This window comes from Pezoporus occidentalis, unplaced genomic scaffold (assembly GCF_034315485.1).
Source record: "Pezoporus occidentalis ecotype Australia unplaced genomic scaffold, CSIRO_AGI_Poc_V1 ctg3, whole genome shotgun sequence".
In the NCBI taxonomy this organism is placed as follows: Eukaryota; Metazoa; Chordata; class Aves; order Psittaciformes; family Psittacidae; genus Pezoporus; species Pezoporus occidentalis.
This window is the reverse complement of record NW_026914940.1, coordinates 12,260,314-12,278,996: the sequence shown is the minus strand read 5'-3', so window position 1 is coordinate 12,278,996 and position 18,683 is coordinate 12,260,314. Positions and strand designations below refer to the sequence as shown.

Sequence of the window (18,683 nt, the reverse complement as noted above, 5' to 3'; positions counted from 1 at the left end):
TTTTTTGTAGTTGGTTTGGGTTTGTTTTGTTTTTTTTTTTTTGGAGGGGGGTGTTTATTATTAGTATTTCTGGCTTCCAACTAATGAATAGGCTACCTAGTATTTTCTTCCGGAAGCATATATCTGCCTGGAGAGTGGTCTGCCCAATTTGGTGTAGTATTATGTGTAGTATCTGATACTCTACATTTAGTAAATAAAACTTTTCTATACACTGTATCATCTCAGTTACTGTAGTGAACCTTTCTCTCTGCAAAACAGAGGCATGACCAGCAAACCCATTCTGTGGTGTGGTTTCTTTCTGGGTCCAGAATTTATCCAAGACTCATGTAAATATGACATGACTCTGGCATCAGGATTGACTGTTTGAGAGCAATGCTGTCAGGAAGCTGGTTCCGAACGGAAAGAGCTGAGACTGAGGCATTTTGTGGTATGGCCTGGATGGTGAAATGAAGTGCATTCCATGACTGACAGAAAGTAGAAAGGAAAGCCAACATGTGATACTCTCTTCACTAGACTCAGAGGAATATATTGAATGCCAGGAAGTGTGGCAAACCCATCTGATACAATTCCTATGTGTTCCCGTCTTTTCTCACAGCCAAGTTGACTTGGCTGTTCCTAAGCCAGTTAGGTGTTTGCTTGCAGATTCTGAATTAATATATAGCCTGGCTAAAGATCCCACATAATATACGGATTTTTTAAATCTTTTTCTTTTTCCCATGTGCTCTTGTTTGAGGGAAACAGCTTCTGAAGTGCTGATATTTATCTGTCCACGTGGATTGGGGACGAGCGTGTGTGAAGGCAGGATGGATAGAGAAAAGTTTCACAATTCAGAGAAAATTAGCAGATGTTGAGCTAATACAGAGCCCACTGCTGAGACTAACAGACAGCACACAGAGTTTTCTCTGGTGTTATAGAAAAGTGGATGCAATCTGAGACTCATTTCTTTTAGTTCATGACAGTCAAGGAATATATAGTACATAAATATGACTTTCACCAGGATTGCTGTTAGCAAACAGCTTATTTCTGTAATAAAAGAGGAAAGGTTAAGCAGAGGTAAAAAAAAACAAAAACAAAAACAAAACCAGCATCTTTGGAGATCATCTGAGCTAGTTATGCTTTTTGGACAAACTAACCCTTACGTCAGGGGCTTTTAGGATTCAAAAAGATTTTGGCCAAAATGTTATTGTCGTGAAATATTTTTGCTGGGATACTCATGGAAAACAAATATAGGATAAAGATCTGATCGAGTTAAATTAATTTACAAACACAAATTTCTTGCAAGTATTGTCTAGGCTAGATCTTGCTATGATACCTCCTATGTACAATAGCATTATTTGTTTTTCAGTATTAGTTGGTATGCACTTAGCAAGACTAAAAGTTCTGTTTCAGCAAAGAGCTAAGCTATTTTACCTGTAAGTACTTGGGTTAACTCCATTGCTGTAGGCCTTTTAATATTAATATTGTTGATAGAAATTTTCGAATGGAAAACGTGATGATAATTTTCAAGACATTAAAAATGTCACAGCTAAAACCTGCAATCACTTTCATGATTTCATCTGTTTCCTTTTCAAGTGCCTGTAAGTCCACCAACAAACCTGAAATTTTCTAATGTTGGGCACAACAGTGCTAAGCTAACATGGGATCCTGCTTCCAAAAATGTGAACGGCTATCGCATCATGTACGTTAAAACAGATGGAACAGAAACCAATGAGGTAAATTATTAGTATCTCTCTTCCCTTAACCAATCTCAGGCAATGATTATCCATTGGGGGACTGGATTCAACAGCCCCAAAAGTTCCTTCCCTCTCTGGGTTCCTGAACACGCAGAGCAGATACATTAGCGAGTTAGGCTTACTAAGGCGGAGTTCTCTTTTACTCTATTTTGTCATAAACAAAATTTGCCTTTTCTCTAGTTTGCGTATTTTACTTTTTTGTCAGCTGTTATGGCCCTGAATTTATGCTTGTTCGTAGTTTCACAGAATTTACATACTAATAACGTGACATTTTCTTTCTGTAGCATTACCCAGCAGAATTTCAGACAAAAGTGTAAAGTGTATGATCAACATCTACTGCAAATTATGCTTTCTCTAGGTGGAAGTTGGTCGTGTTTCAACCCATACTCTACAAAGTCTGGCACCCCTTACAGAGTATACTGCTGCTATTTTCTCTCTGTATGATGAAGGTCAATCTGAACCACTTACTGGCAGCTTTACCACAAGTAAGTATTACTGAATTTTGAAGGCTTTCCAAGAAGAATTTTTATCCTCTCTTACTTTACTGGAAAGTAAGACCAGTAACAGCAAATATCTCTGGCTGTGAATTCATATATGTGGAATCCTTTTGTTATTTTTATTGGGGTTTTCAGCATTTTTGCTCCCTTATTATGGGACCAGTTATATCCTTCCTCATGTGAGAAATCTGTTGACATCTTGAAAACATTTATATGGATAAGGTTCATTTATTAAGAAGTCTTTCCACAGTCAGCCGTTTCAAAGCATCTTTTATGCCATTAGGTAGTAAAGCATTTGTCTCCCCAGCCTTCTGAAGCGTCTTTCAGTGTGATGGCATTTGTCTCTTCAGCTAAGTGTGGTAAATTCTGAATCATACAATTAACCAGTGAACTGTCTAGGCAGTAAAGGGCAGAACTTCACATAAACAGGAACTGGAACTCGAAAAGGAGAACATATAAGTAATTTAAGGCTCCTGCAGTCTGTTTAGCACATTTATAGTTTCTGTGACTCTATTTCTGCATTAAACAAATGGCTGATGACACTTATTAATGATTTCTAACATAAAAGTGGGAAGACAAAGACTTTGAAGGAGGAAAGAGAAACATGAGGTGGAAAAGAAAGGGAGAATGTATGAGTATGGAAAAAGAGGTTGATATCTGCATGCAAACAGCAAGTGGAAATGCAGACAGAGGACAAAGATTAGGATTTTGCTTTGGGGTAGAGGAAAAGAAAAGAGCATGATGCACAGAGCGTGGGACTCCTTCAATGGAAAGAGGACAGAGAGACTTGTCCACTTAGAATAGATAAAGAGCATGTATTGTGCGTATTACGCTCCTTCAATTGCAAAACCACTTCCTTAAGTTCAAATAAGTGTGCAAAGATTTCTGCAGCGCCTTTGTTATCTACCACCCATGTTGTACTCTGTGCAAGTACATGCTTGATATTGCCATATGTGCAAGCCTCAGAGAACAATCTACTCACACTTTTCTTTCACATAATATTTTGCAGAAAGAGTTCCTGCTCCCCAGCATTTGGAAATCGATGAAGCATCAACCGATAGTTTTAGGGTCAGCTGGAAGCCCACCTCGTCAGATATTGCTTTTTATAGACTGGCATGGATTCCTTTGGATGGAGGAGAATCTGAAGAGGTTAGTTGTCTTGACTTTCTGAGGGTGTGAAGTGGAAGAAAGAATTCCATTCTGAGGGCACCTATGCTGCAACTTTTGGCAATTAAATATGGACAATTGATTTACAGAAAAATCTGCCCCAGTGCAAAGCTTTCTAAGCCAAATCAAAATAGTATTCCAAGGGTGGGTTTTTCTTGTTTGTTTGTTTGGGTTTTTTTAAAGAAGTAATGAGGAAAGATCTTTATTGAATAATCAATCTAATCTGCAATGTGCCAATTGCCATAGGACTCTCACTGCTGTTTGATGCTACTTCAGCTTTTAGAGATTCATATTCTTTGCTTTGCTATGAAGATGATGACAGTAGCTGAACCAGAGCAGCAATATCCTCACATAAAGCTCCACATTTGTCTAATGTGCTGGCCATTTAAAATCCCCTGTGTAGCCTTAGTTATGTGATGTTACAAAAGGAAAAGTTTGCACATAGTTAATTTATTAGATTGCTCCTTTATTACCTGTTATTGTTATTTCTCCTTTTCCTCCTCATGTTTTATTTTTTTGCTGTAGGCCCTTGTGTGTCATTTTTATCAGTCTGAATGTTAAAATGATTTTTCATCTTTTCAGATTTTAATGTTTTATTTTCTTTTTCCAGGTAGAAAAATACAGACACTTTCTCTCCCTTTCCCAAATTTCCATCATTCATTTTCTCATTTCCTCTTTCCATTTCTTTTCTTATTTACTCATTCATTTGGCTTCTTTTGTACACCTTAATCTCCAATGAGTCTCTCAAACATCTTGCTATGATGGCATCAGCATTGTGAAGAGAGGCTATGTCTGCAAACTGTTTATCTGGATGCACAACTCAGTGGGGAAGATGACGCTTCCCACCTGGTCCTAGGTTTCATTCATTATTTTGTCATTCATTAGGGCAGAAAGCAGTCATTGCAGCTTAGGTTATGTGGCACTTTTTTTCTGTTAGGTTAGCTTAGCCTCATTCTTCCTAACCTTTCACCTAGCAAGAAGTAGTCATGCAAGAAACAAAGAATAACAGGAGTGAGCAGGGAAAAGAAGGAGTTGGCAGATGAGCAAGTGGACACAGGTCATCTCCTTAGCATTTTCTCCTGCAGTAGATGAACTGATTTGTTCTGTTTAAGTCCCAGTGAGTAGCTGTCAGTGAATCCCTTTTTAAGCCATGTGAAATTTAAGTCTGAGTTCTGAGTTCTTTGAGTGTAAGAACAAATAATCAGGAAATGTTTGAACTGTTAAGGTTCCTCTTGTTCATTATAGTCACTAAGAACTGCTGGAGACCCCAGTGTTTTAGTACACTGAAATATTAAAAATACCAGGGCTGTTTTCTTGTTCTCCTTGAATGACCTCTGTAATGGGGTCAGGCCCAGGATAGCACAGTACCTCCAGGCTGTTGCCCCTTTAAGCTTCTTTCCCAGCTAAGTGATCAGTCATGCAGAGAAATGACATGCACTCCCTTTGTCTTTCTCCCAAGACCCAACTTGCCAATTAGCTGAGAGGGGTCAGGGCTGGTGGTGAGAATTACACACCCCTCGGCTTACTTCACCCCCACTGCTGATGAGTGAGGAGTTTTTAGTGGGGTGTTGGTGCTAAAAAGCCAGAATACATTTAAGAGCGCCCTTTCATTTCTAGGTTACAGTACAGAATGCATGCTGTTATACTTGTGTGCTTGTTACTATTCTTACTTTGTTATTTGTCCTCTCTACTTGAAAGTTCAGCACTTTGTGTTCTTTTTCTATGGTCTTCTCTGCAGGATAAATTAGCAGGGAGAGTAGGGTGATGGAAGTGATGCTTCAGAAAGTTATGTGAGATATAGTAGCTATGTATAAATATCTGATACATGACTAGAGGCTCTGGGGAACTTTAAAGGAAGGTGTACTTTGATCTACTTAGTATACAGCTAGACTCATTCAGTTTGTTTCTGAAATTTTCCCAAGAAAATCCGTGCCAGAAAGTATGTGGTGAGGGATGCCCAATTCATTATTTGATAGCTGTAGAACTCATTTCTTTCTGCTTTTGGTTTTTTCTTTTTTAATCTGAGTTCAGAAGGTCTGTGATTGTTTTATGGATCCCTCTTCCCCAGCACCAACTCAGGAAATCTCATGTAGCAAATGAAAGCCTAAAGTGTGATTCACTGTTTCTGATAACTGTTGTAGTAGATTTTAAGCAGCACATATATTTGTTGTTGGATTTCATTATAAGACTTATTTTGATTCTGTGTATGCAGTGGCCACCTTTAAAAACTTGCCAGTGTTCATCTAGATAAAGGCTGTTTTATTGTAGTATCTGTATGCATAACCCAGAAACTATTCCCAAAACCATTTCACCAGAATTACTGCGCAGGCTGTATTCTACTTTACAGTCCCTTTAGCTCCAACTCTTGCCAATCTATTGATCCTTTCCAATAAAATAAGTGAAGCACACAAAAATCTGAAGTGAAACCTTCTGCTTATAGTTAACATTGCACACACGAATATTCTGCTGCTGTCATAATTAGAAATAAGGAAAATCACTATTTTAAACATCATAGCATATAGCAAACTTCTCATTAGCAGATATCACCTAATCCCCAAGTGTGCCATAGATGTTCTTTCAAGTTGAATTCATGTGTGGAACCATAACTTGGATTATAATTCTGGTATAGAAACAGCATTTTGTAAAGCTGTGAAGATGCTAAATACATTTGTAATAATAATACTTGAATGGTAGAAATATAAATGAAATTTAAGTTACTCTATTTTGCTTTCATTGATGAACATTTTGAGTTTTAGTGATTTTTCAAATGAAATACGTCTGGTCAGCTTTAGCAACTAATTAGCTGTGCGTGAAAGTGTAAGACTACACATTAGAATAATCAAGCTAGTCCCAAAATAATAAATACTTTTCAGATATTCTTAACAGTGTTGTTGGGTTTTTTCCCCAGATGTACTCTGTGATACCTTTTATTTCAACATAGCTAATAAATTCTTTGGGCACATCGGAGTGTAGATTTCATTTATTTCAAAGGAGAATCCAGTTTCCATCTTTCATTTCTGTCAATTCCTATAAATCAATCACATACAGAACTGATTTTCTTTAATCTTGCTGTGTTACTTAGGTTGTCATCAATGGAGACACAGACAGTCATGTTATTGAGGGTTTGCTGCCCAACACAGAATATGAAGTTTCTTTGCTGGCAGTTTTTGATGATGAAACTGAAAGTGAAGCTGTTGCTGTTCTTGGAGCTACATGTAAGACAAAGTCTTGATTGTAATTTTTAGAGATGTTTAGATGATTTAAATTGAATGCACATATATTTTAAATATAGTCCATCATTGGGTGTCTGTAATATTGAAGAAAGTGGTGGTTTAGCACCCGGGATTTGATGACTTTTTTGCTTTTGTTAATTTTATTACATAGTAGATGGCATTGAATCAAAATGATGGTTTGGCTTCCTGTCTGATGTGTGCTATTAATAACCTTTGGATCTGGGTAGATATTCTCCCATCCTATATTTCAACTGAGGTACAGGGCTAACCTTGAACCTTCTCTTAAGACCAGAGGCCCTTACTTATTCAAATGATGCTGATACTGCTCAGTGTTGCTGAGTCTACTTTCTGTTTTTCACTTGGACAGAAGTGAAGCAGCCTTGAAGAGCTTTCAGTTTAATTCATCTCTCAACTTTACCAAATAGTCAAAGTGGAAGTTATCATGCATAGTTCAGCCAGAAATTTGGGAAACTATATGCATTTTTACTTAATTATACAGTGTATAATCATATCTTATCTGTAGATCTAAGTGCTTATCTTGCAAATGGATGTGACTAAAGTAAACTAAATGAATAGTTCCTTTGTAGTTTCTGAAATGCCTGAAGTGTGGGATGCCTGTAGGTGTAAGCACATACTTTCACTGTCATAGTTGGAAATACAAAATAAGTACTGTGACTTCCATGTCTTGTTGAATTGTTAGTGAGCTGAGTATTGTTTTTCAGTTGCAAGGACTACCCCAATACCTACCACAGTGACTACTACCAGTACCACAACTTCTAAGCCAACCACAGCAGGTATTTATTGTTCTGTTTAGAACAAATGTCAACAGTTTAAATGCTGAATGGAAAGAGCTGAGCCTGCCCACAAGGACACCCAGGTCTAGAGGCAGAGAGATTTGATATTACTGAGGAGCTGATAACCCCAGTTCTTAATGGTCCTTGGGGTGAGGACACCATAGACGTCAGGCAGGCGACATCACCAGTGAAAGGTGCACACTATTGCGCTCCTGCACCAGCCTTCTGCATGTGGCTGGCTTCCTTCATGTGCCATGTGTGGACGGAGCCAACCTATTACACAGTGTATGGACTGTGAATGATAGCAGTGATATTACATAGGAAGTAATTTGGAAAATTCATCTCTTCTCTTTCCCTGAAGAGCTCAGAAACTCTTAGAATTTTGTTTAGTTTTGAGTGTTCTGTTTGTTTTTCCTGGAATTAGAAAACTGACTTGTAAGGAACAACAATTCTGGAATGTTACTCTTCCATAGCATTCCAGCTGCAGGGGAGTTCTGGTTACTCTAAGGCACCATAAGCAGTGTAGTATAAACAAAGCAGATAGATGGAGTAATATATGTTAATGGTAGTATAGGATAGCTATTATTTTATTAAATGTATAAAGATTTTATGTTATTAAGCCTAAGTTTGACTGAAGTGTATGGATTTGCCCTACCAAACCAAAGTATATGGGTTTGCCCCACCAAAGTATATGGGATCTGCATACCCACCATGACTTCAGGAGAGCTTGCAGCTACTTGATGATAATTTAGCACAATTTTAAATCTAAAAATAGAGTTGAGAAGATATTAATTAAATGGTTTTTGCTTTAGTTTTTCGAACAGGAATCAGAAACCTTGTTATAGATGATGAAACAACCTCAAGTCTGAGGGTGGTATGGGACATTTCAGATTACAATGTTCAGCAGTTCAGAGTGACCTACCTCACTGCGAAAGGTGACCGTGCCGAGGAAGCGGTAAGAATGGTCTGTATAGGCTTTGTAAATGGCTTCATAAGCTTGAAAAGTTTGTTTAATAACTGCTAAGGCATGGCCTTTCTTTTCAAGACACTCCTGTTGCAATTAGTAAAAGATCCGTGTTTGGTATTACCATGAGATTGAAGTTTTAATTGTACAGCACCTGGTGCACTGCAGGCAACAGCAGTCAAATGTAAGATCAAGGCCCAGTCGCACAATGTTTAAAGAAGTCATAGTTAAAAGATGAGCAGCCTGTCCTCCTTTTTCTATGTTGTTAAATCTGTGTAGGTGTTTGTGGGTTTTAGTTTGTTTTGTTGGGGTTTTCTTGTTGGTTTTGGGATTCTTTACTCCTTCGGCTTTTTCTGTCCTGAGGTTGTGCTTGTACAGGACAATCTTATGTAATTATTTTATTTCCTTCAGCAATTTCACTCCTTCCCTAAAAGTCTCATTTTATGCTAAAGCCATGTAATTATAGTTCAAATGCAAATTTTTCATACTGCTTGTTAACCTGAACTTGTCACAATTAGGACAGCGCTTTTTTATCCTAAGTGCCTAAGAATGATTGTTATTTTTCTAAAACCACCTCATGCTCAAAATTAAAATTGTCTTTCACAGAAAAAAGTTTCTGGTGATGAAGTTTTTGGAAAACATTTGAAAGAATGAAAAGTGCTACATGTACTGTTTAGTGCATAGAGCAAATAAGGAAAAAAGAGAAGTCCTTGCTGCATTATTTTAAGATTTCATAATATTTTACATAATTTCAGAATTCTGGGACACAAGTGCTTTTTTTTTTCCCTCTCTTCTTCTTTCTTCAGTTGGGAAAATCTTAGTATTGCAGCACTTTGTTTCAACAAAAAAAAATAAGTTCAAAAATGTTGGGATAGCTCTGTGAATTTACATTTAAGAGGTGAAATTGTATAGCCCAAGGTTATTTTCTCAATAAATAGCTCAGAATGCAAAAATATTGACTGTATTATTCTCTTTTCTGTGTCTGTCACGTGACTGACTTCTGTTCATAGAACAGTTATATAGAAAATATGGGGTATTCTAACAATTATATAGAAAACACAGGATATTCTTTTTGATGCCTAGCAGCTGACATTTTTAGCTCTATATCATACTGTGTCCATAAAAAATGTGGAAAGAAGTTACTTGAATTCCTAGAAAAATATCAGTCTTTTTTCATTTTGGCTTCATTTATGAGACCTTGGTGGAAGATTACTTTTTAACCGTCTCTTTGAACTATAATCTGAAAATGGACTTTTGAGGTAGTGATTTTCTTTTGAACTGCAAAACGTTCTTTATGAATTTAACTCGACTGTATGATGATAATATGGTATATAATGCAATGGCAAACTTGCACAGCACAATGGCACAAATTGTACTATTCTTCTGACACTAACTCAAAGCTTCTAAAATTCAGACACTAGATTTCAGCTCTGGGAGTTTTAATCAAATTCAGTTGAAGGATATAAATGTAGTTCTGATTTAGTATTCAACAACTGTTATTTTTAAAGGAAATGAAACTGTAGGAAAGGTGTGCAAATTTTGGCTACCAGAAAGATATTTGAGTTGGCTCTAAAGCTCATTAAAGAAAATTATAAAATTGTAAGATTAGGTAGGTATGTTGGCTTTAATACCAAAAATTCTTTAGTTTTTAATTACACTCTCAAGTCTGATTATCTTTGGTCACAATTCAGCAAACAGGTTAACCACGTGTTTCATCTTTGAAATTAATCACATGCATAAATACTTTACTGAATAAAGAATGATGTAAGATTATCCTTAAAATTAAGCACATTTTAAACAGAAGGAATATTTTTTATCATGTGGCTCCAAGCACCTGAGAGGTGCAACACAGATGTCAATAAAATGACACAAATATTTAATTTTTAAGGGAGTATTTATATGGTTAACTACATTTCTTAAGAAGAACCCAAAAGTTTTGTGGAATTTTGGGTTCAAGTATACTATAGCGTGACAGTTCTGTGGTGGATGCTTAGGTTTTTTGGCTCTGATTTCAGTGATACAGATTTTAGTTACTCCTCCCTTTCCATAAAAATATTAATAAGCATTTTAATCCTTGATGCATTTGGCTGGAAATCAGGGACTAGAAAATGTAATTGAATACTTTTCACTACAGAAGGCTCAAGCCCTGAATTGCATGTGTGTTCTTGGGTGTGCTGTACATACTGGAAGGATCACATTTTTTTCTTCCTTAAAGCCAAGAACATTTCTCACTGCTGAAAGCTGTGCTGTGCAGTAGATCTCTGCACATGTGGAAAAGAGAGGGTTCTCAGTGCTTGCATCCCCTCTCCCGATAAAACAAAAATTTGATTGTTCCTTTTCTCAGAAACTTGGCTTGTGTGTTTTGAGTATGTGTATGGAAGAGTTCAGCATGGGAATCTTTCATGCACATGTATTTACGTGGTTTTGTCCAGGTTTGATCAATGAATGAAGTACTTATTTGACAAGTCTCGACACCTGGGTATACTAGATTAATTTCCTGCTGTGTAGTACTCGCCAAAATTATAAGCAGTTTGAATGTATCCTGGAGTGTTAAAACTGGAGGGAGCTTTCTTGTCTGCATATATGCTTCAGAAAATCTTGCTCTTCCATCATCACATGAATCAGTCTTATTTGAAACAGTGAAATACTTTTAGGCTCAGGTTCTGCGTTTTCCCCTCGAGTCTAAGGCTTATAGACCTCTCAATTTCTTGCCAAGTGTGAGCGGTGGCTGGCTCAGGCGATAGATTCACACAATGGACATGTGTCAGAAGGGGTCCAAAATCCAAGGCTGGACCTTGGGACTGTTGCTTTCAGCAATGTCACTTCACAGCGCAGGTTTATTGAAGGAAAATTAGGATTGGTTTCTTTTATTTGTCATGTCCACTCCATGTGCTGTGTAGCTCCCCTTCAGGCTTTGGGAGCTGTCTGAGATTAAAAGTTTGCTGACAAGGCAGAAGATTGCAAGGCTCCTCTGCAACCACTGCTGTGATATACTATTTTTTGAGGCTCTGACTAAAATACAGTCATCTATTGAAGAGTTTCAGAAACAGCTGCTTATAGGGGAGCCATGTACTGTATTAAATGAAGCAGCACTTAATCCAGTGGTTGAAACATCTCCTCTAGCACACCTAAAACTGCTTGGAGGAATTTCTAAAGCTTCTCTACTTCTACTCAGTTGCCTGGTTGGATTGTGCTGCAGATCTTCCACGTTTCATGGCAGTTTGGGATCCTTCCTGAATAGCTTCCTTTCCTGAATAGCTACCTTAATTTCCTTGTCCCGAGACTAGATGAGGATGGGACAAACGTGTTTTACTTCTGCTTGCTTAGTTCATGCTTCCCCATCTCCTGAATTCATTCTCCTTCCTCCCAGGGAAGGAGGATTTTCTGTCCCCAGAGGACATAACTATCAACCTTTATTAATGGGCATAGCTTTGGACAATCATATTCATGTCAAGAATAAATACAGTAAGAGGCTTTATTTTGTCTGTACAATAAAATGGTTCAAGTGCTACCAATCCATATAGTACCAGTGGTTTATGGAACTGTAGTGGCTCATAGGTTTAATATAAAACTGTGTTATCCCATAAGCACATTCTCCTTTTTCTATTTTTGCTAAGGTATAGATGGTAGATGTGTTGAAAGGGTGGATAATTTAATTATATTATTTTGCCATAGAACATCAGAAATATTTAAAAATGCAAGCTATGCAGCAATATTAGTGAAAGGTGGTGTCAGAGATCATGAAAGATATGAAAAGGTTTTAGCTCTAGTTATTAAGCTTGATTGTTTCTGGTTTTCTGGCTATCCAGGTAATGGTGCCTGGGAGACAAAACACTCTTCTGCTTCAGCCTCTGATGCCTGATACAGAATATAAAGTTACCATCACTCCCATCTATTCTGATGGGGAAGGCGTCAGTGTCTCAGCTCCTGGCAAAACCCGTGAGTGCAGATTTTCTTCTTGTCTTTGGCCAGGATATGCATGTAAAAGGCTTACTCTTTTGGCTTTAGTAATATATTTTAGTATAAATATGGGCTTACATGGCATAACTTCTATGACTCTAGCTCTACATTCATCTCAGTCCTTTCATTTATAAACAATGGGTTGCTTCTAATTGACAAATTGTATTCTATACCCAAATACTTTGAGTTTGCAGAAACTTACTGAGTAATGAAGCTGGTAAGTCCTTGATAGATAACCCAAAAGGACAAGCCAACTAATGCAGAAAATAAAGTAAACAATGCCTGTTGGGATTGTATCAAACCAGCCATTGTACTGTTACATTTTCTTTTGTGTGTGATCATTACTTCTTAAAGGCCATTAGAAATGCTTCCAAACTCTTTACAAAGGTGATTGCATCATCTCTGGAGTTCTGACCAAGTACCAAAAGATTACTCAGCTGTAGCTTAAGTTTCTTCTCCACTGTATGTTGGTAAAAAAATCATCTCATTGTGTACTGCTAGTCACGATAGTATAATTTTATTGACTTATTCTCTTAATTTACCTAATTTCTACCTAAATTGAAGTGCTATTTGTGCAGACACTTAAATCACTTGAAAAGCATTCCTTTCTTTCCATTTGAAAGTGTTAAGTGTTCACAAGAGCATGATTTATACATTAAAAACTTTGGTGTGCTTGGATTGAAAAAAACTGTATAAATGAAAGAAAATTATGTTTGAATCATTTTACTTTAAAAAATGTAGGGACAAAGTTGGGAATTAATTTTAAAATTCATTGTTTGTTGAATAAAGTTCATAATTAATCCTCGATATAACTTGGTGTACTCAAACACATCAGTGTTAATCCACTGATGTAATGCCAAGGACGAATTTGCTTAAAAGCTTTTATCCTGCCAATTTTACCTGTAAATCTGAGAGTACTGGGTACCACACTACTTTCATGTGCACATCTTGAGTATTATGCTTATTTGAGATAGCATTGTAAAAGCGCAGTTTGGTTTCCTTTTAGTACCCCTGTCTGCTCCTAGAAACCTACGTATCTCAGATGAATGGTACAACAGATTACGTATCAGTTGGGATGCCCCACCATCACCAACAATGGGTTACAGAATTGTCTACAAACCTATCAACAGTGAGTTTTTAAACTGATTTTTTTTGTTGGTTTTGATTGTACAACATCTTGACATCAACTTTTGCTGAATTTTGTTCTTATATCTAGCAGTTGCAGTTACACCACCTCAAAAGTGCTTAGATGTGTCTGTTTTTAAATAGGAAAGTTTTATAGTCACAGAATGATGCAGGTTGGAAGGGATCACTGGGGATCATCTAGTCCAACACCATGATCAAAATACGACCTACTTGGAACAGGTTTCACTGAATTTTGTCCAGCTGAATTTGTAATATCTCCAAGGATGGAAATTTTAAAACCACTCTGAGCATGTGTTCCAGATTTTGACTACACTCACTGTGGAGCTGTCTTTGCTAATATCAAATCAAAATTTCGCATGTTGGGAATTTTGTCTGTTTTGTCTTACCATCTTCTTGTTTGCCTCAGAAGATATTGTATTCTCTGTCCCCTCCCATTGGGTAGGAGTAGGCAGCGCTAAGATTCCCATTTAGACTCTCCATCTTAAGGCTGATCAAACCCAGCTCTTTCAGTCTCTGCTCTTTTTATCATGACTCTTTCTGTTTATTTCAGAGGCTGCATTTGCTCTTTTCCAGTTCTACTATTCTTCTTCCTTCCTCTCACAATACAAAGTTTTAGTTTCCTGTTCTACACCTCCTAAATACTTTATGTTTTATTCGTTGCCCATTTTGTCTGTGCTACATCTTTGCCCACCTGCACATTGTAGCTAGACAAGGCTCCTTCAAAACTCTGTAGAAAAATATGGTCTTCTATTGAGATAGAAACACAAATGTGTAAGAGTCTAAAACGCTGTCCAAAGACAGTACTGTTGCCTGTTTTCTGAAATGCATCTACAACAACTAAGAGAGGCAACAAAGGAGCGGTTTGCAGTTCTGATTTGGGAAAGTTTTATTCTTTTCTATTTTCATTATCATTTTTGCACAGTGTTGAATGATGCTGCTGTATAAGAACCCCTTAGGGCCTGTATTGCTGGCTGGCATCTGCTGTCCCCCCTGTTGGTCTTGGCACACCATCAAACTGAGGAGATCTTTGGCTGCCTATTTAGAGCAGTAGTAAGTCACTGAAGCAGAACAAAAGGGTCTTCACAGATGCAGAATCTAACCCTGCCTTAATGAATCCCACTGCTGAATTTCCTAAATGTATTGTGGCTTCTACCCATGCAAGGGCTGAGCAGAATGTCTTTGTTCTTCTGTATGGTTGAAGAAATCCCCGAAAAGAGCAAGGCAGAAGCATAGCAGTAACTTTAGGAGCACTTGTAATTTTGGATGTCTTAAGATGTCACTACCTGCTAACACAATGGATGAGCAAATGTTTTTCTAATTTATTCCATTTTTTGCAGTTCCTGGTCCTGCGCTGGAGACCTTTGTAGGGGATGATATTAATACCATTCTCATTCTAAATCTCTTCAGTGGAACGGAGTACAATGTTAAAGTATTTGCTTCATACTCAACAGGCTTCAGTGATGCCCTAACAGGCGTAGCCAAAACCTGTAAGAATGATTTCATGCTGTTCAGATCTCTAGAGGCTGTTTTTCACTATAACCATGCAGCTCCCTGAATAAATTTTCACATGAAGACTTTCTCAGTCATGTGCAAACTGTTTTTATGAAATGAAAGTCTCCCTTTTTATCAGACCGTATTAGGCTTTAAAATAATCTGCTAGACATTAGCAAGACAGGAGTCATAAAACAGATGTTGTTATTTATCAGCCAAACATATTTGCCTAGTAGTAGATATAAATGTCCTTAATGGAAAGTCTTCTTAGTCTTAATTTTCTCTTTTCCTAGCCCCAAAGATCTATATAATGACTTAAGCTTCACGTATCTAAAGCTTAATTTCAGATTAGATTTTAACAGCAATATCGCTATTATAATGATAATTTTATACTTATTTGTAGCAACTGCTTAGCAGTGTTCGTTTTTTAATCTTAAGTGAAGTTTCAAATTTCTGGTCTAAAGATTCTCCTGTTGTTTTTTTTCTCCCCACCCTTCTTGTTTTGCATTTTCTTGACACGATTTTTTTTTAAGCAGCTTTGAAATTATTCATTAAAATGAATTAGCTCAGGTGTTTCACTGTAACTCTTTTGTAATTTTTTTTCTTGGATATCTCATTAGAGGAGTAAATCTAATGTTTTGGTATTTAATTTTCAGTGGACCTGGGTGTGACAGATCTGGATTCCTATCAAGTCCGCATGACTAGCCTCTGTGCTCAGTGGCAGCTTCACAGACATGCTACAGCATACAGGGTAGTTATAGAATCACTTGTGGGTAAGTCACTGAGTAATTCAATATGCAACCACAGCCTACCCTAGAGAACTGAATTGCATAAATTAAGAAATCGTATGCAGTTGGATCTGTAGGCTGTCTCCTTAAATACTGGAAATGATGGACAGGAGAGTCGTGTACACACTGAAAGTTTCTGGTGTAGAGGTAGCGCTCGTGTTCTTTTATATCAAACAGATGCCGATAACTTGTCCTTTTTATAGGAGGGAGCTTTATCCCTCGGTAGAAGACAGGTGAATACCCGAGTTTTTCACTGGTATGAGAGACAGACAATGCATAAAGGACGTACAAATGATTGTAAATAAACCCTCAGTGATTTCTCTGTAGGATTCGGATGGATGTGAGAGTTAGGAAGAGATAGGTAGAAGGATAGGGAAAGTTTGATTGACTCCAAAGCATGCTCACAGAGTCAGAAGTGCATCCAGTTTTGTCTGTTCTCATTCTGTTGATTGTTAGTTATAGCTTATAGTAACATTATTCATCTGGATAAACATGCCATATTTTTGTGTGGCAACACACTTTATCTTGATGCTTTTAGCACTTGCTGTATAAAAGGTGAATTACAGCATCTTCTGTCTCACTGATTCTCAGGTGTAGCCAGAAGAGGTTTTGGAGAAGTCAGTATTCGTGCAGACTAACTCTCTTATCCCCAGTAGACATGAGTGATTTTTTGAATGGTGACAAATCAAAAGCTTGGATAACTTGAAAGAAGTGCGTTTAGTAACATTTAATGGGATCTATCTAAGGTATCATGAGAAATAATACAAATTTGGTTGCAAAAAAAAGTGTCCTTTCTGTGGAATGGCAAGTGGCTGGTGGTAACTTTCATTTGAAGGCCTGGAATACAGACAAGCTGTTCAGAAAGCAGAGATCTTGGCTGGCAGAAGACAGCAAGATTTCCTTCTCATCTGGCAGCTAGCCAACATTCTGCTTTTCATATAGAACTGCCAAAACTGAGCCAAAAGAGCCTAAATGTGAGCAGAATAAGATAAAGTGTGAACAATTGCTTCTTATTAGCATCTATCATAAAGAATTTTAATTGTCAGAGTGAGTGTTTGTCTTGTACAGGAAGTGATCAATTATTTTTATACTGATGTAACACGTCCCGATAATCATCAGGTGTTCTTTTCCCTGGCCCTGAATGACATTTTTTTGTCTATATTCTGTAAAAAGTGAGATCAGTTGCTTGCATTTCACTTCTTTGCTACAGATAATGAATTGTGCTGAAGATTTTCTTAAGATTACTAAAATAATGACTTATGCTATTTCCAGTATCCAGGCTTTTTCCATTGTCAATATGTTTTCTAATTCACAGTTTAGAAGAATTAATTTTGGAACCCTGTAAATACTATTCCATAGCTGACTTGTTAAGTGATTACTAAAGGAAGCTGGAATACAGTACCTAGTTCAGTCTCTCTTGCAATTACTGAGCACATTACACACTCTGAGAACCAGAGACATAGACAAAGGATGCTGTAGGATTACATAATGCAACAATTCCTCATTAGACTCTGATAATTTAAGACCAGATCCAGAACCCATTGATGACAATGTTAGTGATTTTTATTAACCTCAATGCAAGGGGTGAAATTCATCTTTTTTCCTGCAGATGTCTGACACATCCCTCAGCTCCTACTTACTATGAAGGATGAAATGTTACCAAAACCTCTGCATAGAGGTGATTTCCCAGAAATAAGGCAGCATGCAGTTTATTAACTTATGTTAACCACTTTGCCCTTCATCTGCTGTCATGTCCCCTGTGTTTCAGTTTTAATTAAATTACATTATTCAATAAAGCAGTAAAGACATGTTTTAATGTTTTCTTTTATTATTCCAGATGGGAAAAAGAGAGAAGTAAATCTTGGTGGAGGGACCCCTAGACATTGCTTCTTTGAGCTGATGCCTGGAACTGAATATAAAATCAGTGTTCATACACAGCTTCAGGAGATAGAGGGCCCTGCTGTAAGCATCATGGAGACAACATGTGAGTAAAACAGATCAGAGTTCAGCCAGCAGGGGTAATGCTTGATTGCTTCTAGTGTTTTGCCCTTTGCCCACGGCTGTGCTATTCCTATGTGTTTTCCTATAACTGAGTTTTTAATTTTTCAACTATACTGTGACTACTCCACAGAGGTACAGGATTTTTACACCACTGCCGTGTGTTGCTTGTGAAGTCACATTCATCAACTGTATTGCACTTCTTAATGAGAATGAAACAGGAAGGATAGGTTAGCTTTCTTCTTTAAAAATCCCACTGGGGTTTACTCTGAAAATCTGTGACTTTAGGAAAAAAAGCAAATCCAGAAAACGAAGCAGAAAGTTTTGTATCCTGCAGCTCTTGTTATTTCGTAAAATCTCACCAGTGTCTGAGTAATTTACAGTTAGATGGGACCTTGATACCCAATCTACTTATGTATTTTAAAGCAAACAAACAAATTGGCCTTTTTATTACTACTCTCAGTAACACAAGACAGGCAAACCCCTCCTCACAGCTGTTTTTGAAGGCAAGATTCTGCTCTCATAAGTTCAAACGCTGCAAAACAAAATATGGGATAAACAGTGAATATTTTGCATTATCTTTCTTTCTTCGAGCTCTTCAAGTGACCCCTTCCACAGTTTCACATACAAAAAACTTGCATGAGTGGATGACTCCACTTCCCAGTTGTCCATGGTTCCTTCTCAGAACAGTGAGGATCAAGCCAAGCTTCTCCTGCTTTTTAGAGGAATCTGTTTTGTTTGCTCTGTAGTCCAGGGACTTAGGAGACATGAGGATGAACACACCTTGACCTATATATCCATTTGAGAAAGATGGTTTGTGGTGCAGACAAATTATTGTATCACCTCATAAGAAAACACTCTTCAGGGTGACCTGTACCACTCTGGTGCTTAGAGAGCAGCCTTTCAAGTCAC

At 37.4% G+C, this 18,683-nt stretch overlaps 1 protein-coding gene across 4 annotated transcripts in view; it reads left to right on the top strand.

Moving 5' to 3' along the window:
* Positions 1-18,683, top strand: part of COL14A1 (collagen type XIV alpha 1 chain) — a 116,066-nt gene that overhangs the window by 46,305 nt on the left and 51,078 nt on the right. For 3 of the 4 annotated variants that reach the window (XM_062627100.1, XM_062627099.1, XM_062627102.1), the window contains exons 14-24: positions 1,573-1,712; positions 2,092-2,218; positions 3,240-3,379; positions 6,480-6,612; positions 7,353-7,424; positions 8,237-8,388; positions 12,198-12,327; positions 13,355-13,477; positions 14,832-14,981; positions 15,642-15,758; positions 17,611-17,757. In XM_062627100.1, the coding sequence (XP_062483084.1) occupies positions 1,573-1,712; positions 2,092-2,218; positions 3,240-3,379; positions 6,480-6,612; positions 7,353-7,424; positions 8,237-8,388; positions 12,198-12,327; positions 13,355-13,477; positions 14,832-14,981; positions 15,642-15,758; positions 17,611-17,757 (1,431 nt within the window). The remainder of the gene's footprint in view (positions 1-1,572; positions 1,713-2,091; positions 2,219-3,239; positions 3,380-6,479; positions 6,613-7,352; positions 7,425-8,236; positions 8,389-12,197; positions 12,328-13,354; positions 13,478-14,831; positions 14,982-15,641; positions 15,759-17,610; positions 17,758-18,683) is intronic. The other variant, XM_062627101.1, reaches the window with a different exon arrangement.